Raw genomic sequence first — 26,956 nt, 5'->3', positions numbered from 1 at the left:
TCAGATGCTTACATCTTTCCTTTTCTCCTTTGCTTTTCGCCTCTCTTTTTTTCACAGTTATTTGTAAGGCCTCCCCAGACAGCCATTTTGCTTTTTTGTATTTCTTTTCCATGGGGATGGTCTTGATTCCTGTCGCCTGTACAATGTCACGAACCTCATTCCATAGTTCATCAGGCACTCTATCTATCAGATCTAGGCCCTTAAATCTATTTCTCACTTCCACTGTATAATCATAAGGGATTTGATTTAGGTCATACCTGAATGGTCTAGCGGTTTTCCCTACTTTCTTCAATTTCAGTCTGAATTTGGTAATAAGGAGTTCATGATCTGAGCCACAGTCAGCTCCCGGTCTTGTTTTTGTTGACTGTATAGAGCTTCTCCATCTTTGGCTGCAAAGAATATAATCAATCTGATTTCGGTGTTGACCATCTGGTGATGTCCATGTGTAGAGTCTTCTCTTGTGTTGTTGGAAGAGGGTGTTTGCTATGACCAGTGCATTGTCTTGGCAAAACTCTATTAGTCTTTGCCCTGCTTCATTCTGCATTCCAAGGCCAAATTTGCCTGTTACTCCAGGTGTTTCTTGACTTCCTACTTTTGCATTCCAGTCCCCTATAATGAAAAGGACATCTTTTTTGGGGGTTAGTTCTAAAAGGTCTTGTAGGTCTTCATAGAACTGTTCAGCTTCAGCTTCTTCAGCATTACTGGTTGGGGTATAGACTTGGATAACTGTGATATTGAATGGTTTGCCTTGGAGACGAACAGAGATCATTCTGTCGTTTTTGAGATTGCATCCAAGTACTGCATTTTGGACTCTTTTGTTGACCATGATGGCTACTCGATTTCTTCTAAGGGATTCCTACCCACAGTAGTAGATATAATGTCATCTGAGTTAAATTCACCCATTCCAGTCCATTTTAGTTCGCTGATTCCTAGAATGTCAATGTTCACCCTTGCCATCTCTTGTTTGACCACTTCCAATTTGCCTTGATTCATGGACCTGACATTCCAGGTTCCTATGCAATATTGCTCTTTACAGCATCGGATCTTGCTTCTATCACCAGTCACATCCACAACTGGGTATTGTTTTTGTTTTGGCTCCATCCCTTCATTCTTTCTGGAGTTACTTCTCCACTGATTTCCAGTAGCATATTGGGCACCTAATGACCTGGGGAGTTCCTCTTTTGGTATCCTATCATTTTGCCTTTTCATACGGTTCATGGGGTTCTCAAGGCAAGAATACTGAAGTGGCTTGCCATTCCCTTCTCCAGTGGACCACATTCTGTCAGACCTCTCCACCATGACCCGCCCATCTTGGGTTGCCCTGCAGGCATGGCTTGGTTTCATTGAGTTAGACAAGGCTGTGGTCCTAGTGTGATTAGACTGACTAGTTTTCTGTGAGTATGATTTCAAAAACAAGAAGATACATACATACACACACATATATATATATATATTTAACAAAAAAGTATAAGACTTATACATTGAAACAACAAAAATTGTTGAAAGAAAGACAACCTAAACAAATAGAAAGAAATGCTATGGATGGAAGACTTACTATGGTTAGGGTGGCAAAGCCTCTCAAATTCATCTACATATCCAGGGTAATACCTGCCAAAACCCCAGTGACCTTTCCTGAAGAAATCAACAAGCTGATTCTAAGATTCACACAGACATGGACGTACTGGCAATAGTTAATATGACTATGAGAAACAGAACCAAATTGGAGGACTCACATTTTCTGATTTTACAGCTTATTACAATACTATAATAATCAAGAAAATGTGGGAGCATCATAAGGATAGACATACAGATCAATGGAACAGAAGTAAAAGTCCAGAAATAAATGTTTACATTTATGGTCAACTAATTTTTTTTAAAGTGCCAATACCATTCAATGGAAGAAGACACAGTCTTTTCAACAAACAGTATTGAGATAACCACATATCCACGTATAGAAGATTGAAGTTGGACCCCCTACCTCATACCATATAAAAAGAAACCTCAAAATGGATCAGAGACCTAAATATTAGAGCTAAAATTATAAAACCCTTCGAAGAAAACAAACACCAGAGAAAATCTTGGGTTAGGCAAAGCCCTCTTGGATATGACATCAAAAGCACAAATGACAAAAGAAAAAATAGATTGGACTGCCACAAAATTTAAAACTTTCATGCTGCAAATGACACCATCAGCAGAGCAAAGACAACCCACAGAATGGGAGGAAGCACTGACAATTCATACATCTGATAAGGGCCTTGTACCCAGAATGTAAAAGGAACTCTTAAAACTCATTAACAACAACAAAAAAAACAAAAACACAACTCATTAACAAAAATACCAACCACCCAATTAAAAATGGGCAAAGTTCAGAGAAATTTGTCAAATTTTCACTAGGTGAGCCAACTTAATGTCAAAAGTAATGAGACAAAGATATTGGATGTCTCCCAGTGTGATACAGTGAGTAGGATATGGCATCACATCCATGGTATTCCCACCCCAAATGCAAAACATTAACGTATTCATAGGGGAACAGCAAACTAACCCTAACTGAAGGATTGTATAAGATAAACTGTATTCTTTGAAGGGGACTATGCAGACGTGACAGCTAAATGTTACCATATGATCCTGCATCAGATCATGAGCCAGAGAAAAAAATATTTTTTTGTTTCACTATAAAGGACATCAGTGGGACAATATATAAAATTTGGATAAGATTTGTAAATGACAGTGCCACATCAATCTCTATTTCCTGTTCTGATAACTGCACTGTGATTACATAAGTGAATGTTCTTGTGTTTAGGGAAACATGCAGTCAAGTACTGAGAGGTGATAGATCATCATGTCTACAACTTACTCTTCAACAGTTCAGAACAAGATAGTCATCTGTCTACAGAGAGAATGTAAAACAAACATGGTCACAAATGGTTGACACTGAGACGTTCTTAGTAAAACATGGAAATTCTTTGTACTATTTTTTGAACCATTCTTACAGGTCTGAGTATGTTCCAAAATAAAAAGTTAAAAAATTGTTTTAATTCGGCAAAGAATTTGAGTAGGTAGTTCTCCAAAGGAGATACATAAATGGCTAATAAGACCCTGAAAAGATGCTCAGTATTATTAGTTGTTCAGTTCAGTTGCTCAGTTGTGTCCGACTCTTTGCAACCCATAAACTGCAGCACACCAGGCCTCCCTGTCCATCACCAACTCCTGGAGTTTATTAAAACTCATGTCCATTGAGTCAGTGATGCCATCCAGCCATCTCATCCTCTGTCGTCCCCTTCTCTTCCAGCCTTCAATCTTTCCCAGCATCAGGGTTTTTTCAAATGAGTCAGCTCTTTGCATCAGGTGGCCAAAGTACTGGAGCTTCAGCTTCAACATCAGTCCTTCCAATGAACACCCAGGACTGATCTCCTTTAGGATGGACTGGTTGGATCTCCTTGCAGTCCAAGGGACTCTCAAGAGTCTTCTCCAACACCACAGTTCAAAAGCATCAATTCTTTGCCACTCAATTTTTTTTTTATAGTCCAACTCTCACATCCATACATGATTACTGGAAAAACCATAGCCTTGACTAGATGGACCTTTGTTGGAAAAGTAATGTCTCTGCTTTTTAATATGTGGAAACAGTGACAGACTTAATTTTGGGGGGCTCCGAAATCACTGCAGATGGTGCTATAGCCATGAAATTAAAAGACGCTTCCTCCTTGGAAGAAAAGTTATCAATCGTTAGGGAAATGCAAAACAAAACCACCTAACACTCAGTATGATGGCTACAATAAAAAGGACAGACAATAACAAGTATTGGGAGGATGTGACGAAATTAGAACCCCCATATGTTGCTGATGGGCATGTCAATTGGGAAAATAGTCTGGCTGTTCCTCACGGTTAAATACAGAATTACTTGTAAGACACAGTAATTTGACTCCAAGAGACATTAAAACATTAAGTTCACATGAAAACCTGCAGGTGAATGTTCGTGGCAGCATTATTCACAATCGCCAAAACATGAAAATAACCCAAACGCCTTTCAATTAATGAACAGACAAATCAAATATATCCAGACAATGGAATATTATTTAGCCAAAAAAGGAATGAAGTTCTGAATCATGTTACAACATGGATGATACTTGAAAACTTTACGACAAAAGGAGGATGCTAGTCACAAGAGCTCATGTATTATATGATTATATATATATATATATATATATATGAAACATCAAGAATAGGCAAATTCATAAAGACAGAAAGTAGATTCAGTGTCTGTACAGGACTGAGATTGGAGGTTTAAGTTGAGAGAAAATGGGCAGAGACTGTTAATGGATACTAGGTTTCTTCTAGGGGTGATTAAAATATTCTGAAATTAGACTATGGTGATGGCTGCAAAACTGTGAACATACTAAAAAAAAGATGAAACTGTACAATTTAAAATGAGAAAATTGCATGCTAGGTGAATTATATCTCAATAAAGCCATAAAAATTGTTTCCCATAAGGTAAAACTTTATTCAAAAGCAGAGATATTACTTTGCCGACTAAGGTCCGTCTAGTCAAGGCTATGGGTTTTCCAGTAGTCATGTATGGATGTGAGAGTTGGACTGTGAAGAAGGCTGAGCGCTGAAGAATTGATGCTTTTGAACTGTGATGTTGGAGAAGACTCTTGAGAGTCCCTTGGACTGCAAGGAGATCCAACCAGTCCATTCTGAAGGAGATCAGCCCTGGGATTTTTTTGGAAGGACTGATGCTAAAGCTGAAACTCCAGTACTTTGGCCACCTCATGCGAAGAGTTGACTCATTGGAAAAGACTCTGATGCTGGGAGGGATTGGGGGCAGGAGAAGAAGGGGACGACAGAGGATGAGATGGCTGGATGGCATCACGGACTCGATGGACGTGAGTCTGAGTGAACTCCGGGAGTTGGTGAGGGACAGGGAGGCCTGGCGTGCTGTGATTCATGGGGTCGCAAAGAGTCGGACACGACTGAGCAACTGAACTGAAGGTAAAACTTCAGAGAAGGCAGTATATATAGCAAATACTTTTCACAACAGAGACCCTTTAAAAGTGACCCACCATTATCAGACTGAAAATATCTGAATCAGATTTTAACTCACCTACTGCACTGGTTTTCAGTGGAAAAGTAGATTTGAAAGTCATCAGAATTATCATGGACGTAAAGAAAACAACACCGTTCGTCGAACTTGGATATGCTATAAAGTTTCAAAACACAAGAATGCTTATTTATGTAGTTTGATATCAATTTAAATTGTTGGAGAAAAATCTAGTAACAGCTTTTCTTCCAGTTTACAAATCTGAAAGTTTCATTACAGTTTTAACAAATCTCCCCCACACCAAAATGACTCCAATTTCTCCATGAAATTTAAATCAGAGGGGCATTTAATCTTGCTTATGTTTGAGTCTGTATTCATTGACAGACTTTATTATGCTTTAAGAACTTACTATATATTCAGTGCTAAGCAAAGCATATGGGAAGCAAGAAGGGGAATAAAATACGATCTCTATCTTCAAGAGTTTATAAGGTCATAAAAAAGGTAACTGAAATAATTTATTATGGTATCAAAGAAATTTCTGGACTTGAAAAATGACACAGCATCTGTGGTCACATAAAGCAAATGGAAATAAACATGGCCACTTAGCTCAAGAAAGGCCTTTAAATGATATCTGGTCCATCCACACCAAAGGCCTGGATCTGACTCTACAGCTTCTCAAACAGGCAAAGTTCACCGTGCCTGGAATCTCCAGTGACAGAAAATTATTATAGTCCATCTCCTGATAGGTTTCATAGCTAGAAAGTTCTTTACCTGCACTGTGCCAAAGATTGTGCAAAAGGCTAGATTCCCTTCTATGGTTAGCCCTTTGAATAAATGAGGCCACTTTATCTTGCTCTTTCTAAGTCATCTCTTCCTAAAGTCATAGCATCTTTGACGATCCGTTACATGTTATGGATTACATGACAAGTAGTAGACACAATTAATAGTACAGGGTGATTCAAAGTGAATTAGAAGTAGGTTACACACGAGTAACTTTTGAAAACCAATTTTTAAAGGACTACCACAGTTGTTTGGATAGCACTGGGAATGCTCAACACATGCTCTTCATGTCACATTGGTTCCAGGGTTTGGTTTACCCCAGGCCCTTTGCACATCCCTGTTGATAGCTGAAATGGCAGCAAGAGGTATCTCTATGAGATGGTACAAACAGAAGGTTCTTGACTGTATGTTAACATACAACTTAGTTCCTGAGTAGTACATTTTTGAGAATGTTCAACACATTTTGAATTATCTTAAATTTTCTGAGCAGTGTCATTCAAAGACATGACTGTTCTTAAATGATTTCCCTCCCTTTAAAAGTGAGATAAATACTACTCCAAAGAACCTGCCTGCCAATGAAGGAGATGCAGGTTTGACCCCTGGGTCAGGAAGATCCCCTGGAAAAAAAAAGGGCAACTCACTCCAGTATTCTTGCCTGGGAAACCCCAAGAACAGAGGAGCCTGGTGGGCTACAGTCCATGGGGTCACAAAAGAGTGGGACACAACCTGGAGACTAAACAACAACAATGTCTAGGAAAGGATCATGCTACATCTAGAGGTAACAGGGATTCATTCAGTGGCCTGTAGTCTCAGAATCAGAGAAACTATGAAGGTACTGAAACCCAGAGAGGCTGAGTGATTTTCTCAAGGTCAAACAGCAAAAGAGGGATTAGAACTCACATCTACTCCAGAGTTGCTCCCACCCTTGGGGGTGTTGGCAGGCTCAGACTCAGAGTGTAGCCACACAGTTCAGATCCAAATGGTTACCACTCCTGAACCAAATAGCAAGTGGCAGACCTCTCCTGGGAATACACCGCCCTACCCACCTGCTAATTGCAATGCCCTTGGCTCCATTACTCTGCCCAGGAGAGCCAAGTTACCATGTAACTCCCAGCTGCAGTTCTGGGGGGGTCTCTGAGCACTTGAACATCATTGGTTTAAAGAAGAAACACTTTCTCTCTCTACACACATAACTTCATTTTTAAAATAAGTTTCAGACACGAGAGTTTTGTCTGTTGGATACAAAAGCAGCTGCTCTGCTATAAACAAACCAAGAAGCCATTACTAGCAGCACATTATAAACAAGTTTGGGCAGGGCGACACATGAGAAAAGTCCATTTTGGATTCTGTTGAAAATGAGAACATCACATATTATAACTAAATAGAAACATTAAGGTGATAAAAACATCATTATTTGTATTAAAACAATAATTACATTTCTTTTATGCTCTTACCTTATTCCTCTAATGGAAGAGGCTGTAAAATTCCATTCATGAATTTGTTTCTGCAAGATTCAAAGATAAAAGTCAGTATTTTGATCTTTTCCATGTAAAAAATCATTTTTGGTCTCATTGTATGGTGAATCACTTCTGCTATTTTTCACTTTCAGTAGAATTTAGCACTTAAAGCAAAGTAGTTTGCATACCTTGGAACACCAGAAACATTTTCTATATTGTAAAAATTTCATTTGTATCTCTAATCCAGTTCAGAACTAACAAACTAAATTTGAAACAGAAACAATAGGCACACTGTACATACACAGTGAGTGGCCTTTCATTTTCTGTCAACATACCAGGAAAACTCTAAGAGAAGTTTGGGAACAGTCCACCCAAGTTGAATGACTGACAAAGATGTTTGGAGAGGCAAGAATGTGGCAGACACCAGACAGTATTCATCAATCTCTCCCCACCCCCCGTACCTGGCTAGACTACATTTCCCAGCTTCCTATGTGGCTAGGTGTGGTCATATCGATGGAGTTCTGACCAATGGGATGTGAACAAGAGTGTGCCACCTGTGGGCCTGGCCCATAAAACCTCCACAGTAATCCTCTCCTCTCCATTCTCTTTCCCCATCCATGACCAGATGCAATGGGAGGCCTGCCAACCCAGACATGACACGAGGCATAGATAAACTTTTATCATCATAGATAAACTGCTATTTGGGGGGCTAGTTTCCATTTGGAGGATATTTGGTAGTATCTAACCTGCCATGATTAATACAAAGACTAACTGGGATTTCAATCTGTACAAGAAGCACTTAAGAAATACATACACAACTCTGTCCTCTTCCTCCACCAACATCCCTTGCCCTTAAACTTTAAACACAGTTGAGCCTCAGAAAGAATGTCTGAATTCTCAGATTTAGAAGAGTCACAGGTTACCACAGCAATATAACAGAGAGCCATTTTAACTAAGAAAATATGTTTGGTTAGCCTGAGGAATGCCATACAGGAGTGGTCCCCCACCTTTTTGGCACCAGGGACCCATTTCATGGAAGACATTTTTTTCCCCCCACGATTGGGGTGGGAGGGATGGTTTGGGATGATTCAAGCTCATTACATTGATTGTGCACTTTATTTCTATTATTATTACATCAGCTCCACCTCAGATCATCAGGCATTAGATCCCAGAGGTTGGGGACCTCTGGCTTAAATGACCAGCAAAGCCTCACAGAGAAGTGAGAGGCAAGTGAATGAGCACATGGTCCAGGAGAGCCAGCCATAAGCGGTCAGGGGACAAGTTTCCTGTTGTCCTAGAGCAACAGGCACAGCTGGGAGGACAGTTCCCAATGGGAGGAGCACGGTTTACACACGTTGATGAAGCACCTACTATGCTCCATGCAACGTACCAGCCCTGAAGACATGACAGGCAATGACAAAACCCCTGTCTTCATGGGGCTTACATTCGAGTGAGGGGAGATAGATAGGCAATAAATCAAATTGTAAGTGAAGAACTTGGTGGAGAGTGAAAAGTGCTATGAAGACAAATAACAGCAAAGGCCAGTAAGGTGGGGCAAGAAATCATGATTTTTTCAAGCAGAAAGCCAAAGCGGGTGAGAGAATGAACCATTCAGATAAGTGGGGGACCAGTTCCAGGCAGAGGAAACAGTAAGTGCAAAGGCCCTGAGACAGCAGTGAGCTTGGCATGTTTGGGGACCAGCACAGAGGGGAGTGAGACTGCAGGGGAGTGAGAGAGGAAGCTGGGGAGATCACGCGGGCCTTTGGAGGTCATCATTAGGACTTGAGCCGCCACTCTGTGTGAGAATCACTGAGAGATGTGAACATGGATGAAACACGAAAGCCAATCACAGAGCTATCTGTATAGAAAGCCTGTGCATTATTTCAAAGGAGAGGTGTGTTCTGAGTCACTGAAAGAGAGTAGTGGTGGAGAATAGGCGTCTGCTCTGGATTTAGGTACAGAAATAGGAACCCTGGCAGATTCGGGAGAACCTTGTCTGACCCACATACACCGGCAAGAGGCTGCATGTATATAGAAAGCTCAGTCATGCAAGTTTTCAAAGTACTCGCAGATGGGAGGTTTACTCTGAGTAGCTTTAGGGAACTTCTCAATATGGGAGGAAGATTTACTGGTTAAGAAGTAAAACACACAGACCTCCCATCTTTCCCTTTATATTATTATCAATAGGCATTGGAGGGGGTTCCTGCTTTGTAGGTCTATGGATATAAAAATATAGAAGTCAAGCACAGGCTTGCCAGCAGTTGGGCAGACACTTTGGGAAGTGAATAAATGAGACAGGATGTACTTGGTACATGATACAGACATTTGGGTAGCCAATAGACATTCAGTTCAAGAAGGCAAAGGGTGCTTAGAGACACCTTTGCAGAAGTTAGAACTTGGGTAATTGGAAGAATGAATTCCAGGAAGGGGTAAAGATAACAGAAGAGCACACATGAACCCCTACAAGGCCAGCTTTGGCCCGTGCAATAATGGATGACAGTCTGGCTGGGCTGAGGGTCGGGGAGGGGGAGGAGGAGCAAGGTTATATAGGCGCTTGACACTTGGGAAAAGAGTTTGAATTTGGGGACTTCCATACCCGTCCAGCAGTTAAGACTTCATCTTCCAATGCAAGGGAGTGTGGGTTTGATTTCTGGTCAGAGAGTTAAGAGCCCACAGGCCTCAGGGCCAAAAAAACAAAACATAAAACAGAAGTGATATTGTAACAAACTCAATAAACACTTTAAAAATAGTCCACCTTAAAAAGAAGTTTGAGCTTTATCTGGAAAGTCACAGGATCCAGTAATGATCTGGGAATATCAACAAGGTCACTACGAGGGTTTTTTAAATTATGACTAAACTCTTAAGCTGAAATACAACATACATTCAGAAAAGGGTACAGTGACCATCTCAAAAAATTTCCGCAAAATGAATACCCACTGTAACCAGCATCTACACCAAGAGACAGAACCTCAGCAGCAGCCCAGAAGCCCCCCTCACACCCCTTTACCCAGTCACTCCTGTTGACCGAAAAGCAACAGCTACTCTGTTTACGTGGCTCCTGACCCGGGGTCCTGGCAGGTCAGTCAGGATAGCTGAGACTGTCCTCTTGCCCCGAGCCTCCTGCTCGGCAGCATCTTAGTCCTTCCTGAGAGGGGATATTTCACCAAACCATGATGAAGAAGTAGACACAATTTTAGCTTTTCACGGCATCTGAAGCCCCCAGTAAGCACGCACTGGAGGCAGAGCCAGGGTGGGCTCTGGAGAAACAGGCTGGGAAGTCAGAGAGGGGGTGCCTTCAGGATCCCCTAGGAGCTGACTCAGCCTCTGCCTTCCTACCCTCAGAGGGGAGGGGAGCTTTTTGTGTTAAAAGCATAGGCTTTGTTGCTGTTCTTAAAAGCATTGACATTTTGTGTAAGATGTTCCAGTCACTAATATAAGTATAAACAGCACCCCCCAAAGAGCTTTCCAAAACCAGCAGCCCTACCCACATGGACAGTGATTGGGCCACAATGCATCTGTCAGGGCCCAGGAGGAGTCGAAGTAGAAACACTGTATTCGTTCTTGCTCTGTGCAGCCCCTCTGCATTGCTGTGCTGGGCACAGCTCACACCAGCTTGGGAGGTCAATCCTGCACATCTCCTAACCCTGTGTGTGGTGACTCGAACATGGTTGCTGGAAACTGGCCAGGATGGGAGTATTTGCACCACAGAGCTCAGTAAACACGACAAATCGCCCTCTGCTCCTACATCCCCTGGAGAGCTGGTGGTTAAACATTTACGAGCCTAAGTTTCTGAATCCTTGGCCGATGAACCAGAGCTTCATCTCATGGTACAGTGGTGCTGTCTGCAGGTGAACATGTGCCTCTGTGCAATCGCTTCCCACCACCCACAGCCCACCAGGAAAAACTGCAAATCCATGTAGAGAAGTTTCATTTCACTCTGGGCTAATCTGCTTGCTTTTACAATCTGCAGAATTTCAAAAATGTAAATGAAAGCAAAAGCAAAGCCTTCCTCTCAAAGAAAAAAGGCAATTTATATTTCTCTCAGACATTTGCTCTGACAACTACCAAGCGCTGTGCAAAACATTTCATCAGTCAAGGAAAACTAGCATTTGCTGCTTATATAGTTCTTTCCATTTCTTATTACAGACTATGTACAAACAAAGAAAAACATTTACAACTAGTGAGATGTTATACATACCAATGGAAACTTCCATTAAAGACCTGCAACCATTATAGAATTCCACGAGAACAAAACCTTTTTGCTCTAAAAGTACGAAGACTCACTTTAATAGGATCAGCTTTTTTCGTAACTATTAATACTTGTCAAGATAATGAGGTGTCCACACCCTGCTGGAATGGCCATCATCAAAAAGTTTACGAACAACAAATGCTGGAGAGGGTGTGGAGAAAAGGGAACCTTGCCATTGCTACAGTGTTGGTGGGAATGTAACTTGGTACAGCTGGAGGTTCCTTAAAAAACTAAAACTAAAGCTACCATATGATCCAGCAGTCCCACTACTGGGCATATATCTGGAGAACACAATTTAAAAAGATACATGCAGACTTCCCAGGTGGTCCAGCGGTTAAGAATCTGCCTGCCAATGTAGGGGACATGGACTCGATCCATGCAACAGGAGGATTCTGCATGCCCTGGGGTAACTGGGCCACACCACAACTACTGAGCCCGTGCTCCAGAGCCTGCAGGCCACCAATGCTGAAGTCCACAGGCCCTAGAGCCCGTGGTCCCACAAGAGAAGCCACTGCAATGAGAAGCCCGCAGACCACAACTACAGAGTAGCCCCTGTTTGCTGCAGCTAGAGAAAGCCCATGTGCAGCAAGGAAGACCCAGTACAGTCAAAATAAATAAATATTTTTTAATTAAAAAAAAAGACACATGCACCTCAATGTTCACTGCAGCACTGTTTATCATATCTAGGACATGGAAGCCACCTAAATGTTCATCAACAGAAGAATGGATAAAGAAGATGCGGTACACGTATACAATGGAATATGACCCAGCCATTAAAAAGAATGCAATAATGCCATTTGCAGCAATATGGACCTAGAGATTGTAATACTGAGTGAAGTAAGTCAGACAAAGAAAGACAAATATATATCACTCATATGTGGACTATAAAAACAGGCTATAAATGAACTTATCTACCAAACAGAAAGAGTTACATATGTAGAAAATAAACTTATGGTTATTGAGGGATAAGGAGGGGAGGAGAGATAAATTGGAAGACTGGATTGACACATATACACTACTATATATAAAACAGATAACTAATAAGGCCCTACGGAACAGCATGTGGAACTCTACTCAATACTCTGTAATGGCCTATACAGGAAAAGAATCTAAAAAAGCATGGACATATCTATATGTACAACAGATTCACTGTGCTGTATACCTGCAACTAACATGACACTGTGAATCAACTATATTCCAATAAAATATTAATTTAAAAATATGAGGTGTTTTGCTACCTCTATCAATGGAATAGTGAGATTACAGATCAGAATTTTTAAAATTCTCCTGTATCACAGTGGCATCAATGACACAAAGAATATAAGCAAGGTTGGTATCTAGTACAAGAATCCCAACAGCAAGGAGAGGGGGCTTCCTGACAGTGGAACCTGGAGGAGGGAACATGAGTAGGGCTTTGGGGTGTGTGTGTGGGGGTGTGTGTGTGTGGGGGGGTGTGTGTGTGTGTGTGGGTGTGTGTGGGTGTGTGTGTGGTAAGACCACACAACATGGTATTTACCAATTTGGAAGTGTAAAACCCCATACTGTTAATTATAGCCACTGTGCTGTATGGCAGCTCTCTGTGACTTATTTATCTAGCATAACTAAAACTTTATACCCACTGAACAATGGAAAGTTTTTGTATCACGACTATTTCTGATAAAGAGTTTCTAGTATGATTTTGAAACTCTTCTTATTCTCTGATGTTCTATTTTATTTTTAAAGATACAGATTTTTTTTTAACTATTAAGACATAATTGCTCACACTCTTATCTCCGGGGTGGGAGGGAATCCTTCTTTGCCAAGCTGAAGGCAGAACTCTCCCCCTACTCTATGGAAACAAAGACAGAAAACAGACCTATCTAATGAGCTTATCAACAGTGCTACTTATTACTACAAAATATTTTATTAAAGAAAAACTGTGATGAAGTACTTTAGACACATAGAGATGAAAATATACATCATGAAAGAAAACATGAGGCCTGGCCCAGCATTTGTGTAGTATCTTTAAGGGGCAATGTAAATGTTTTCTCTCCTGCATTGCTGGTGTTGAGTATGAACTGGAATGGTACAAGCTGGACAGTAGCTATTGAATTTTAAACATATGTACTCTTGAATCCAGCAGGTCCAATTCTGGGACTCTTTGCTCCTGAAAAATCTACATGTGCATGGTAGGATGTAACCAAGATGTACATCAGCGTATTTACAACAGGCTAGAACGAAAAATTGAAACCTAAGTGCACATTAGCAGCAAAGTGGTAAAATAAACTATGGCTCATGAATACTCAGAAATGCACCACTGTGACATGGGAATATAGGGGATTTTACATTTTAAAAAATTAGGTGGATCACTGTGTGCCGTATGAAAACTTTCCATGGTGTACGCCTCACTTAAAAAGGGTAAGCTGCAAAGTAACAAATCTCACCATATGATCTCACTTTAATGAAAATGCTTCTCATGCTGTCTATATGTGTATTATGTATATAACGGATATATGTACACACACAGTATACATATATAACTGAGCTGAGAGAAAAGTATACATGGACATCCATCAAATCATCACTGGTGGGAATAAACAGGTTTGGGGGATCTGAAGGGATTTTTACTTTATTCCGTATCCATGTTTTAACTTTTTTATCAACAAGCTTGCATTCATTCATATATATACACACATATACACATATAGGTACCATATAATACAAATAATTACACACACACACACACATATATATAAATACCTTGCTTCCTTTTTCCAACTGTGATTACACTCTCATATACTTCTGTTACTCAGAAGTTAAGCACAGGTGCCTGTTCTTTCAAGTACTACAATATAGTTAACTCTCCTACACGAAAACTGAATTTTTAACTAAATGATACAGAATAAACAGAGAGCTGTTCATGATTGTTCTCTTACCATTTCTGTGGGTGAGACATGCCACAGAGAAACGGTCCTCTCCTCAGCTTCACTGTTTATGGAGACATAAGAAGGCTGGTAGACTTTGGTTGGTTCTATCACCAGAACCTAAAAGAACAGAACAGATTCTTGTGATGCACAGAACATGTCACAGAGCTCACCCTGCCCAGTGAGCAAGTGGGGAGCTCTGGACTCCACAGACCCTCTCTGAGCACCTACTGGTGGATATGCAATAAGGGAACATATAGAAAATAAGGAAGAATAATGGTGGCGTGGGGGACACACTTGTTTATTAGATAGAGTGGCCAAGAACAGCTTGCCTGAGGAGGTCACAGAGAAGAACAAGGAAGGCTACAGTTTTTTGAGAGAAATGAGGAAGTAAACTGGAGGATCCATAGATAGGTACCCAAGTCTGCAAAAATGCAAGAGGATGCAGGATGAAGTGACAGTTCATGAGTTACATTTTATTGTGCTGAGGGAGAGGAGGAGAGGAGCAGTAAAACTAAATTTTACTATTAGTGCTGCATTGTTGCAGAATCGTTTCTCCCCCACAACACTATGGACATTTGGGGCTGGGTAACTGTGTGTTGGGGGTAGGAAGCTGTCTCGTCTTAGTGGGAGGTTTAGTGGCATCTGTGGTCTCCATCCCACTAGCTGCCAGTAGCAAAACCTTCCCCACAGCCATGACAACCAAACTGTCTCTAGACATTGCCAAATGCCCTCAACTCCTAGTTGAGAACCACTATTTTAAAGGATATAGCCAATCTTTTCTAGTGAGTTGATCTCTCACTGGCTGACTTTGCATAAGATTGATAAATCTCTTAACATTTTCAATTATTCTAAAGTTTTCTTCCTTTCAGAGTATTCAATAATTTGACAGTACCAATCCCACTTTCTTTTTATTTTATCTTCAAGATTTAGTGTCTCTTACTGGAAATCTGAGTCCATTAGTAACTTCATTTGTTGCCTCAAAAATTATATCTAGCCAGAAGTTCAGCCGTTCTTGCCTGGGTGAATATTCAATAATGGGTTTCTTGAAACGTTGAATTAACAACAAGTTCTGAACTAGTGACCGCAGGTACCTGGAAAGACCACAAGTACCAATAAATTAGATTTCCAAGGAAACAGTATTCAATCCTCCTCCCTTTAAAAGAAGTTTCACCAAAGCTTTATTTCTTAAATTCATATTGCATAGCAGGTACTTCTTAATCATTTGGCAGCCACATACTTAATTACAAGAAACCCAAATGGAGCAAAATAAGCTTGTCCAACAAAATCATAGAACATGCCTTTTTACTAACATTGGGCTAGACCTCAATTTTGGTACATCTTGTTCAAAGCACAAAGACTGGTAAACATTTGCTATCTTAATTAACAAGAGCAAGTGGTTTGAAGTTCAAAGGAACTGCAAAATGACAAAATTTCAAACTCAGTGTCTTTTTCTTTTCTAACAAGACAATTATAGATTTATATATAGTTGTGAGAAACAATACAGAGAGATCCCATGTATCCTTGGCCTGGTTTATACCAATCGTAACATCATGCAAAATTCTAGAACACTATCACAATCAGGATATTGACATCGACACAGTCAAGATAGAAAAGATTTCCATCTGAAAGGATCCCTCATGTTTCTCTTCTATAGCCAGGCCAGTTTCCTTCCTACCCTATTTCCTCTTTGACCTATGGCCATCACTAATATTAAACTCAAGGTCTCTTTAAAAAAAAATCAAATCTGACCTGGTGGATCTTTAATTTATGAGGTCTTCAGTCTATCTTGAGGCAAATTGAACTTTTTAAACATAGCTGCCAGGCAGTGGTGGTCTCCTCTCTGGTAGGGAATGGGGTTGAGGCGAGGTGGTTACACTGATAGTATCAAAGCATTATTTTGCCCTTTGAGGATAAAGTCTGGAGCTATCCTGGGAAGGTATGGTGTTGTAAAGGATTAACTTGGCAGGCCTGGGTTTCCAAACTACATATTCCAGAGAAAGGTCTGGCCTTTGACTGGCTTCTGAAACATCAGTTCTAAGCCCTTGGGATATCCTACCTGATAAGAGTCTTTGTCCACCTTAGGCCTTGTGCCAGGCCAGCTAGTCTACACTAACATTATGATTCATGGTGGAGGTCTTGGGCCATGTTGTATCAGTGTGATCTCTGGAGAGGCTGGGGACTCAGGTCAGCTACCTCCTGCATGCTTCATGCCTACATAACTGATCCTCAATAAAAACCCTGGGACTTCCCTGGTGGCTCAGTGGTAAAGAATTTGCATGCTTGCCAATGCAGATTCTTTACACAGGATCAAAACTGAGACACAGGTTTGATTCCTGGTGTGGGAAGATCCCACACACCAAGGAGCAACTAAGCCCATGCTTCACAACTACTGAGCCTGTGTGCTAGAGCCCAGGAACCACAACTACTGAAGTCCGTGAGCCTAGAGCCTGAGCTCCACAACAGGAGAACCTGGTGCACTGCAACTAAAGAGTAGCCCTCACTCACCACAACTAGGGAAGAATCCGCACAGCAGTGAAGATCCAGCACAATCAAAAATAAATGTACACTGGTGGTGGATTTATGTCAATGTATGGCAAAGCCAATACAATATTGCCGGGAGCCAGCACGGGAGATCCCACCCATGACAAGGTCATGTGGAGAGACCTGACGAGCAAGGCAGATCAGGACTCGAGGGACCCCCTGGACCTGCTCAAGCATCTACCCCAAAACCAGAATCTGTCTGTCTTACTATTTTATGTCTTTCACCAACTCTTCTGACATTAACAGAGGGCTCTCCCAGACCACCTTTCTCTGGAAAAAATCAGCTTAGGGCTCTAGTTGATAAATCTCCTGGGCATGAAAGGAGTGTTTCAAACCCTCTGTTAGCATTCTAGCTTACTTGGCAGGTTTATCCAGACTCTTGCAACATTGTTGAGCCAATGCTTGCTGCCAAGTTCTCACATCCCTTATCCATTGTGTTCCTGGGAGTGCATATAGTCAGGATGTAGAAAAAACAAGCAGCAGCTTTAGCATTAGCAACATTAGACTTTGAGTTAGTAAGTTCTTTCTTTGCTGTAACCCGCTGAATATTTGCTCCATAAAAATGTAACTCTGTACTTTAAGGGTGACGTAGGCTAAAGAATTTAAGAAAAAACATTTCAAGGGAAAGTAAGTGTTTTAGCTGACCAACCTTTATCAAAAAGGGGTCATAAAATGTTAACAGGCCTCCGGGCCAGAAGATAATGTACAAAAAATAAGACTCTTGCAGGAAAGAACCTGATATTGATAAAAGTTAATATTGATGGAATGTTGAGTTGACTCTCCATTTTTCACCTTGCTGTATGTACAACTCAGGGTATAAAAGCCCTCTCTGAAAATAAAGTAACGGGCTTCGCTCACTGAAGCTTGGTCACCCCGTGTCATTGTTCATTTGCCAACATCATCCACCCTGAGGATATCCCTGGACTCTGCTGAGGCTGGACCCCGGCACAATATTATAAAGTAATTAGCCTCCAATTAAAATAAATAAATTCATATTAAAAAAATTTTTAAATAGCATGTAATAAACAGTGACTGGAAAATGGAATAGCATCCAATACATTTAAAAAATAAAGTTTATATTCAAATGGAGTTAATTTCAAATAATTAATATTCAAAATAGAGTAATATTAAAATAAATCATTTTAAAAACAATTAATAAAAACCCTGGACAACAAGGCTCAGTAAGCTTCCCTGGTCAACAATAATCTGTACATGTTGTCATACATCACTGCTGGGAGAATTAAGCACTGTCCACATGACTCCACTGGGCTCTCCTGGTGGCTCAGCAGTGAAGAATCTACCTGCCAATGCAGGAGATGTGGGTACAACTCCTGGGTCAGGAAGATCCCCTGGAAAAGGAAATGACAACCCACTCCAGTATTCTTGCCTGGGAAATCCCATGGACAGAGGAGCTTGGGGGGCTACAGTCCCTGGGGTAGTAAAGAGTCAGAGGTGTCTTAGTAACTAAGTAACAACAACTACATATAACTCCACTGGAAGAGGACAACTGGAAGTCTGTTCCTGGTATCCCCTGAGCTCTGCCCTAAGTGCCTCTTGTCTTTGCTGATTCTAATCTGTATACCTGCAATAAACCACTGTCACAGTATAACAGCTTTTCTGAATTCTATGAATTCTTTGAGCAAATCACGAACCTCAGGGTGGTCTTGAACACACAATAGGTCAGTCCAGGTTCTGATGTAATGGGAATGTATTCAAGCCTCAGAGCTCATCTCCAGAGAGTCAGCTCTGTCTACCTTAGATGCAGCAATACACCGTAACATTAGAGTGCTTCAAATAGTGGCCACTCCAGGAGAGCTGCAAGCTCAGCCTACCTCTGTGTTCTCTCAGTCTCAGAAAACTTTCAAGAAGTTCATAGGGTTTCAGGATCAAATTTAAGCCCTCTAGATGAGGAGGAAACACAGTCAACCCTAGGTATGGCCACTGAAATTCCTATTCCCTAGAGTCCAGATTGGCTCACTGAGAGGAGACACAGCAGGGGACAGACAAACATGGATCATTAGAAGCAAAAATGTTTTAATTATGTAAGTGATCCAAATGCATTTTAGACAAATCAGAGGATAGATTTAAAAAGCAGATTCAAAACTTCTTCATCGGCTACCTCCCTGAGACAACCACTATCAATATTTTTGGGAAAATTCATGACTCATCATTTATTCATTATACAAATATCTGCTGAGCATCTATTGATTTTATGAGACTATAGCAATCAATGGCAGAACCATGTTTCTAGCGGAGCTCAGTGTCTATTGGGAAATCAGCTATTGCCCAACTCTCCCAGACCTTCCTCCAAGTCAAAAACAGAGGTTTTTAATGAAAATGAGTCCATATACAACAGTAGTTCTCAAAGTGTGGCCCCCAGGCCAGCAGCGCCAGCTTGTAATTTCTAAATGCAAATTCTCAGGTCCTACCCTATACCCTCTGAACCAGAAATCCTAAGGGTTAGGCCTGGCAATCTGTTTTAATCGACACAGGTGATTCTGATAATGTCACTGATAGAAAAAAATACATGCTGCATCTGGCTTTTTGTATTCAGTGATAAACCATGAACACATTTCCATGTCTCCAAGTATTCTTTCTTGCACATTTTAATGGCTGCATAATGAGCTAACTAGAGGCACTCCTGGGCCTCCATTTTCCTGACCATATCTATGATAGGCGTTTTAGTTTGCTTCCATTTGTGATGGAAATCATTTACTTAGTGTACTTTGAGCTTTACTATCTGCTTTCTCAGAAATGCACAATATGGACTGGTACCCAAGAATGCTCTGCTCTTGAGAACCTACATGATCTGAAAAAACTAACGGGACTGAGAGTTTTGTCTTGGAGACATAGCATGTAAGGATATATTCTATGTGGGGGGGGGGTCTGTCTGTTTTTCCCTTCCTTCACATAAAACCAAGTGAGCCTTTCTGCCTTAACTTTGCTTTAATGAAGAAGTCAGAAGGAAAAACACAGTAGTTGTTATTGTTTTTTGTATTCACACCTTTTCCTCCTGGGTTAACTTTTCAGAACAAGACTGGATATTGACATGGGTGATAAAAATGCATAGGCATGACTCACCAGATGGGAGGTTTCAGTCTGAACAACTTCTCTGCTGCCTGGACAGCCTTCCCCACATCACTGGCCAACATGCTGACACTGAAGAACTGACCTACATCCCAGTAGCTGTTCATTTTCTCCAAGCTCCCTTTTCTTCCCAACAAACTGTTCAGCCGGACACCTGAATAATTTGAATTTTAGATAAAGTTAAGACAAATCTTCCTAGTTTGTATCATATCATATAAGCCTTTAGATAGAGCAGAAACTAGGCATTGTATTTGGGCTGCAGCCTCACGTGTGCTATCAGAGAGTAACTGTTCCTTTTGCAATATAATGCTGGTTGTTTTTGTTGTTGTTTAGTCACTAAGTTCTGTTTGACTCTTGTGACTCCATGGACTGTAGCCCGCCAGGCTCCTCTGTCCATGGAATTTCCTAGGCAAGAATATTTGAGTGGGTTGTCATTTCCTTCTCTAGGGGATCTTCCCAACCCAGAGATCAAACTCACATCTCCTCCATTGGCAGGCAGATTCTTTACCACTGAGCCACCAGGGAAGTCCCCTAATGCTGGTTATTTGAGCATAATTTTGAATGCTGGACTTGTGTTGTCAAAGCATATCAACATGTGCGGTCATGAACAGTTTTACCTATTTTCCTCAGTTCCATGGAAGTTTCAAATTGTTGTCCAGCAACTATCAGCAATACCGCAAGGTTGATTCCTGAATAAAGAGATGGCTGGAGCGCAAACCCTTTGCGATACCTGTAATTATAGAAGCACCAAAACTCCCTTTATATCAGATTATAATAGAAGAAAAAAAGTGTAAATAATAGCACATAATCTTCTCATGAGAATTTTTACTGTTCTAATTTGTTTTCCAACTCTTTGCCCCTCCCTGCCCATCTTTACAGATAGCTACATGAACCAATCAGATAGCTTCTTAAAAATGTCATAATAGCAACACAATAGCACTAGGGAGTTTTTAAAATCTTTCTTCATCAGATAGCTTTTAGAGAAAAGCTGTGGTCATTGGAAAGTATATTAAAGTGTACGAAAGAAATGTAAAACCTATTATAATTCCACCCCCAAAAGTGAGCCACAATGTCAACTTATCATTTTTAAAGTTATACTCCATTTGCACACTGAGCATTTTTTATTTCATGGAAATCTCAACAGGTATAGGCCCTTTCTCTGTAGGCCGTCTGTTTGTTTGTATCACAAAATGGAATAATTTTTTCATGTAAGAAGCAGTTCTGCCAAAATGTTGGATCCCAAAGAGCAGTGGCATAAAGTGAGAAAAGGGGCAGTGATGGTTTACATTAGGAAAAAGAACAAGACCCTAAGCTGTGAGTGCCATTTTTACACTGAAAGGTTCACCATGCCATTTAAAATGTTCTTATTTATCGTTTGTCTACACATAAAAAATGTATTTCTCTTCCATGATCAAGTATGACTACCAAGATCAGGGAAAAAAGAATCTGATCAATGAAGTAATGACACAAAAATGTTTTCTTGTAAACCAGGAGTGACTTTATCACTCATGTGACAACAGGAGGATTAAGCACCAACAAAACATTCATTGTGAAAGGGAGAACTTGTCAGTTAAATCTGATCATATCATGAAATCAGTTAAAATCTGATTCTGTGAACTTGGTGGCATGATACAAGTACCCTCAAGTGGAGCCGAGGACATCAAGAAAGTTTTTCCAACCCCAGCCAACAAAATTCCAATAAAATTGAATGCTCTCTCCCTCCCACTCCTGCTGTTTTGGGGATTTTAAATTCCATATCCTACTGTATGTGACTTTTTTTCCATTTTCTTTTATTATGGAAAGCTATCTGGGAAGAGGGCAGAGAGGGTGATTTCTCTACGTTTCTTACCCATAAATCAAATAGGCCCAGCTTGGGGACAGACAAGTCTCTAATTCGGAGTCAGGACTGCAGTCCCAGGTTTGTGTCTGTCCAGCCCCATGACCTTGGACTACTGGCTCCCTGCCTCCCTGAGCCTCACGTTCCACATCCCTGAGAGTGAGACGATCCCCACGGCCTCACCAGAGCCAGCATGCCTTGACCAGAAGATCAAGCTTCATGTGCTCCTGTACCCACAGCACTACCTTCTGAACTGCACGGAGAGGGCTCTGATGACTTCCTTGAGGGAGCCACAGGCAGTCATTTCCTGACCTGGGGGTTGAATTCCTGGCCACGGTGGTGGGAACACAGCTTCCTATTTTGCCCCTGCCGATTATTTTCCTCTGTTTCCCTTCCCTTCAACACCCCGAGTGATTCTTCTTGACCATGCAGTGCACTGGGTAGTACTGGGGATTAACTAAGACTAAAAGAAGGTCCCTACCCTCTAAGAACCTATACCACAAAAGAGGTAAGATCTACACACAATTAGTGAAAATACTGATTTTCATGGGTGGCAAATAACCTAAAACAACACAAATCCATCTAGAGGGACTCATAGCAGACAGATAGGCTTGAGATGCGGCATGAAGATGGACAGAATTGTAACAGCAACGATTTAGAAATGGAATCCCCAGCACAGAAAATGGCAAGAGCAGAGATGGGAGTTTGGGGAGCTCCTAAGGAACTCCAGTTTATGTGGACATATACCAAGTAGTGAGAAACAGGGCTAGGGGCAGGTTGGAGAAAGTCTGCAGAGCACCCAGAACAGTGATCTACGAGTTTGAAGTTGTATTTAGTAGGGAGTGGAGAGGTATTTCAGGTCTTTGAGCTTCAGGAAAAATAAGCTATTAATCTATGAAGGATACACTTTACAGACAACAAGCAGAGAAACTACCTGGGATACTGTTAGAACATTCCTGGAAAGAAAGTAAAAAAAAAAAAAAAAGGCACCGACTGAGGGTGGTGTCGATGGGAAAGGATGGTCAGGGAGGAAGGGAAGGCTCACAGAAGGGATGGAATTGGGAAATGACTGTATGGGGAGATAAGTAAGTGAAAGTCACCAAACATTAAGCAAAAGTACATGCAGAGAAGGCTAAAGAATGGTGGTAAGAGAGCAAGGCAATGGAAGCCATCCCTTATGGAGAGGAGGGAATAGCTTCAGTCTTAGACATGTTGAGTCTTAAACACCAGCATCAGCCTGAAAGAATAGGTAAGCAAAGAGTGCAACGTGGGGCCAAAGCTTAGGATAGGGGCTGGGCTGGAGACTGATTACAGTCCAAGGTGTGGGAGTGACTGGGATTACCAGGGAACAGCGTAGATGAAGAAAAGAGGGGAGAGGAGAGAGTCCAATCTGTATAGAAGGAAAGCAAAGAGGAGGGGGAAAGGGAGCAGTCAGAATGAAATGAGACCAAACAGCGGTACCAAGAGCTCTTGCGATAGAAATGGATGATGCAGGCTGTATGCTCTATCTTCAAATACACCCAGGTTCTGACATCTCATGTTTTCATCATTACTACCCTGGTTCAAGCTACCATCAGCTCTTCTCTGAGGTTCTAACTGTTCTCTGTGTCATCCCTCATCCACGTGGTAGGTTACATAATAACCACAACCCCTGCCAAACCACTAAGCACATGCCTTTGTCATGTTTCCCTCTCACAGGTGGAATCTGTGTCTCCACCTCTTTGAATTTGGGCTGACCATGTGGTTGGCTTTGATCAAGAACATGTGGCAGAACTGACCTTGTGAGAGTTCCTGAGCCTTGAGAAGCTTTCTGGTTTCCACATTCACTCTGTTAGAATGCTGTCCACCACGTAAGGGAGCTGGTCTGGCAGGACTAAAACCACTGCTAGAGAATGGAGGCTCCCACCAACAGCTGGCACCAGCTGTCACATGTGACTGAGGCCATCCTGGACCTTTCAGCCCTGCTGACTCTCCAAATGACTACAACCTTAGGGATGAGTTCAGCACTTCAGGACTAGAATCGGCAGAGGAACTGCCTGGGCAATCCACAGAATCATGAGAAATCATAAACCCTTGTGTTAAGCCACTAGGTTTTGGAGATGCTTGTAAATGATAGCTGACACACCCCCTAACATGTATTCTTTGCATAACCGTGAGAGTCCTCTGGTTAAAATGCAGCTCAGATCTTGTCACTCTTCTGCTCAGAACATCCAGCACTGTATCATCTCACTCTGAGTAAAACAGTCTTCTTCTTTTGCATTTCCTGCCACTCTCCCCTTTGCTCCTGCCTCATCATCCTTGCACATACTCGACATACTTCCTCCTCAGGGTCTTTGCTGAAGAGATCCCCCTCAGCTCTTGTTCTTGCTATCCCCCACCCCAGTTTTGGAACACAGTTATTTGCAAGGCTCATTCCCTCACCACCTATACCTTATTCACCTTCACTGAGCATCCTATATAAAACTGCTGACAACTCCCAACTCTCCCTTCCCTTGTCCCTGATTAACTTTTCGCCAAAGCCCTCACCATCAGCTGATATTCTATTTTACTGTATTTGTTTGTCTGACTTTCCTTACCAGCAATGCAAGGTCCATGAGGGTGTGGCTTCAGATCTGCTGTTTATCCCCATCATCTAGAAGAGTTCCTGGCATGCAGTAAACCCTCAGAAAACATTTGTTGAATGATTAAATGAATAAGAAATGAACAGCTCACTGAGAGGAGGATGCCATGATGGTGGTGGAACAAGGTTCTGGAAGGAGGAGCTGGGAAGGAGGGTGCTGAGCTTCCTTGCCCCCATGAACTTGTGAGAAGAGTGTCACCAGCAGAAAATGCTGTTTCTAATGGCTTCCTTTTGGAAAAAAGAATCTGGAAATTCCCAGACCATGTGTATGGCATCTTTCTTACTGCCAGCAAACAGGCAGATACACATGTGTAGGGAAAAGACCTGGACCCTGAGCTTGTGCAATTCTATTCTTTGCAAAGATGCATGTGTTACTGACAAAGGCGGCCAGTTTACCATTCGACGGCGCTGTCTCTGCTGGCATCATCTTTGCAGTCCGAATCTAAGAAGATGTCCTTGTAGATCCTCCCACAGAGGCAGAACATGTCGGGGGCTGGGTGGTCACAGCTCTGAAGAACCTGTAGCATGACCTGCAGGGCCTTCTCACGATCACCTGAGCTGTTTCTCCTGAAAGATTCAGTGATAAGATGACAAACGTCTGACTCAAGACACAGAGTGTATATATCTATGTCTATATCTATATATGCATTCATTCTGTGAAAGGCTGGTGCAAGGATGCTGTACTTTAACAGGAAAAAATTTAAGTTATCTTTCATTTTTCATATTCAAATGAAACAAGTGCTTAAGATCCACACCAGTAAGTCTCATTAAATCATACTCAGTCCTTACCTGATCTTTTCTAAGTTAGACCTAGACTGTGGATGAAAGTGTATGCAGATCAATGTATTTGGAAAGACAGAAAAAAAAATATGGCATCCTCCTGTTGCTGGATGGAGAGTAAAGATTTCAGAAGCTAAGCCTGAATCATGAGGATGAGATAGTCTGACACAAGGTTCCTTTGGAAAAGCGGCAGGGTCCCCAAATCCAGAAAGCCAAGATGAATTTAGAAATATATCTTGGCATTCCTTGACCTGAAATGTCTTGCCATCCTCAAACAGGGAATGACTCCACCAGTAATTCCTGTTATACTCATCAGAATCAGAAATTATTTATATATTCACAGATCACAGTCTTCTTTATTAGTACATTATATGGTAAAATTTTCATTTTATACACAAGAAATGGATTCCTTAGACAGCTGTTAAATTTTTTTGCCACAAAATATCTTGAGTTTGTGGCTGTGAAATATTAAAAGTGTTCCTGTGAAGGTTTGGAAGCACAGGTCCATCAGTAATGAGGACTGATTAAGTCAATGATGGTTAATGCTATTCATATTATAATATAAAATATTAAACATTTCTAAAAAGAAATGAAGCAACTTCTATGTAATACTGCTATGGAGAAGTCTCCAGAACATCCTGTTAAGACAAGAGAGCAAGGTGTTGAATACTGTGCACAGAATGCTACCTTTTTATTTAAAAAGTGGGGGGGATGTGAATAATAAATGTATCTCCTTTCATTTCTTCAAAATGGAAAATAAAAAGATAAGAAAAATGGCTACTGATAGGTTGAGGAGAAAAAAAAAAAAACATGATGAAGGGGGCAGGGACAGATAGAAAGTTCCATTAATACGTCTTGGAATTTGGCTTTGAAACTACATAAGATTTTTACATGATTCTTTTTAAAAATGAGACAATTCTTAAAATTTTGCCTAAAAAGAGAGTTTGCTAATGAACATACTATCTGAATTTGTGGCTGGGGCAAAACAAATGAACCTATGCATCTGGTTGACAGCTTACCCACAAAAGAGAAACTAATTTATCACATGATTTACAAACACAACAATCCAACTGTATTTTCCTAAGAGGATATAACCTAAGGAAAAAATATAAATGCAAAGAAATCTTACATAGTTTCCAGTAAGCATACTATATAAGTGATAATAGTGTATGTGTGTGCTCAGTCGTGTCTGACTCTGCCAGGCTCTTCTGCCTACGGAATTTCCCAGGCAAGAATACTGGAGTGGGTTGCCATTTCCTCCTCTAGGGGATCATCCCAACCCAGGGGTCAAACCTGTGTCTCCTGCATCGGCAGGCAGATTCTTTACCACTGAGCCACCTGGGAAGTCCAAGTGATGAGACGTACTGGTGTTTTGAAAAAGAATACAAAAATATTCATTTAGTATCATTAAGAACCAGAATTTTCAGCATAGGAAAAATAAATACAAAATCAAAGAAGCAAAAATCCTATAGTCCTAAATTTGAATTGGAGTATCAGTAGGAATTCATGAGGTGGTCTACCCAGCTCTATCTACCAAAAAGGTCCAAAGCAATGACCAATTCAGTAGCAGTAAGAACCTTCAAGCCCTGACTGGGGTCTGTAAACTTCATCTCTCACTAAAGAAACCAAGACTCCATGACAGAATCACTGATTCAACA

At 41.2% G+C, this 26,956-nt stretch overlaps 1 protein-coding gene across 1 annotated transcript in view; it reads right to left on the bottom strand.

The window, feature by feature from the left end:
- The window catches only part of MAP3K15 (mitogen-activated protein kinase kinase kinase 15), a 150,442-nt gene that overhangs the window by 32,963 nt on the left and 90,523 nt on the right, over positions 1 to 26,956 (bottom strand). Inside the window, exons 9-15 of the mRNA XM_040265360.1 lie at positions 24,915 to 25,085; positions 20,679 to 20,791; positions 20,056 to 20,215; positions 15,374 to 15,524; positions 14,443 to 14,550; positions 7,276 to 7,325; positions 5,105 to 5,200 (exon numbers count right to left, since the gene is read on the bottom strand). Coding sequence (XP_040121294.1) covers positions 5,105 to 5,200; positions 7,276 to 7,325; positions 14,443 to 14,550; positions 15,374 to 15,524; positions 20,056 to 20,215; positions 20,679 to 20,791; positions 24,915 to 25,085 — 849 coding nt within the window. The remainder of the gene's footprint in view (positions 1 to 5,104; positions 5,201 to 7,275; positions 7,326 to 14,442; positions 14,551 to 15,373; positions 15,525 to 20,055; positions 20,216 to 20,678; positions 20,792 to 24,914; positions 25,086 to 26,956) is intronic.

This window comes from Oryx dammah, unplaced genomic scaffold (assembly GCF_014754425.2).
Source record: "Oryx dammah isolate SB20612 unplaced genomic scaffold, SCBI_Odam_1.1 HiC_scaffold_23, whole genome shotgun sequence".
Lineage (NCBI taxonomy): Eukaryota > Metazoa > Chordata > Mammalia > Artiodactyla > Bovidae > Oryx > Oryx dammah.
The sequence above is the reverse complement of the archived record's forward strand: the minus strand, read 5'-3'. Positions and strand labels throughout refer to the sequence as shown.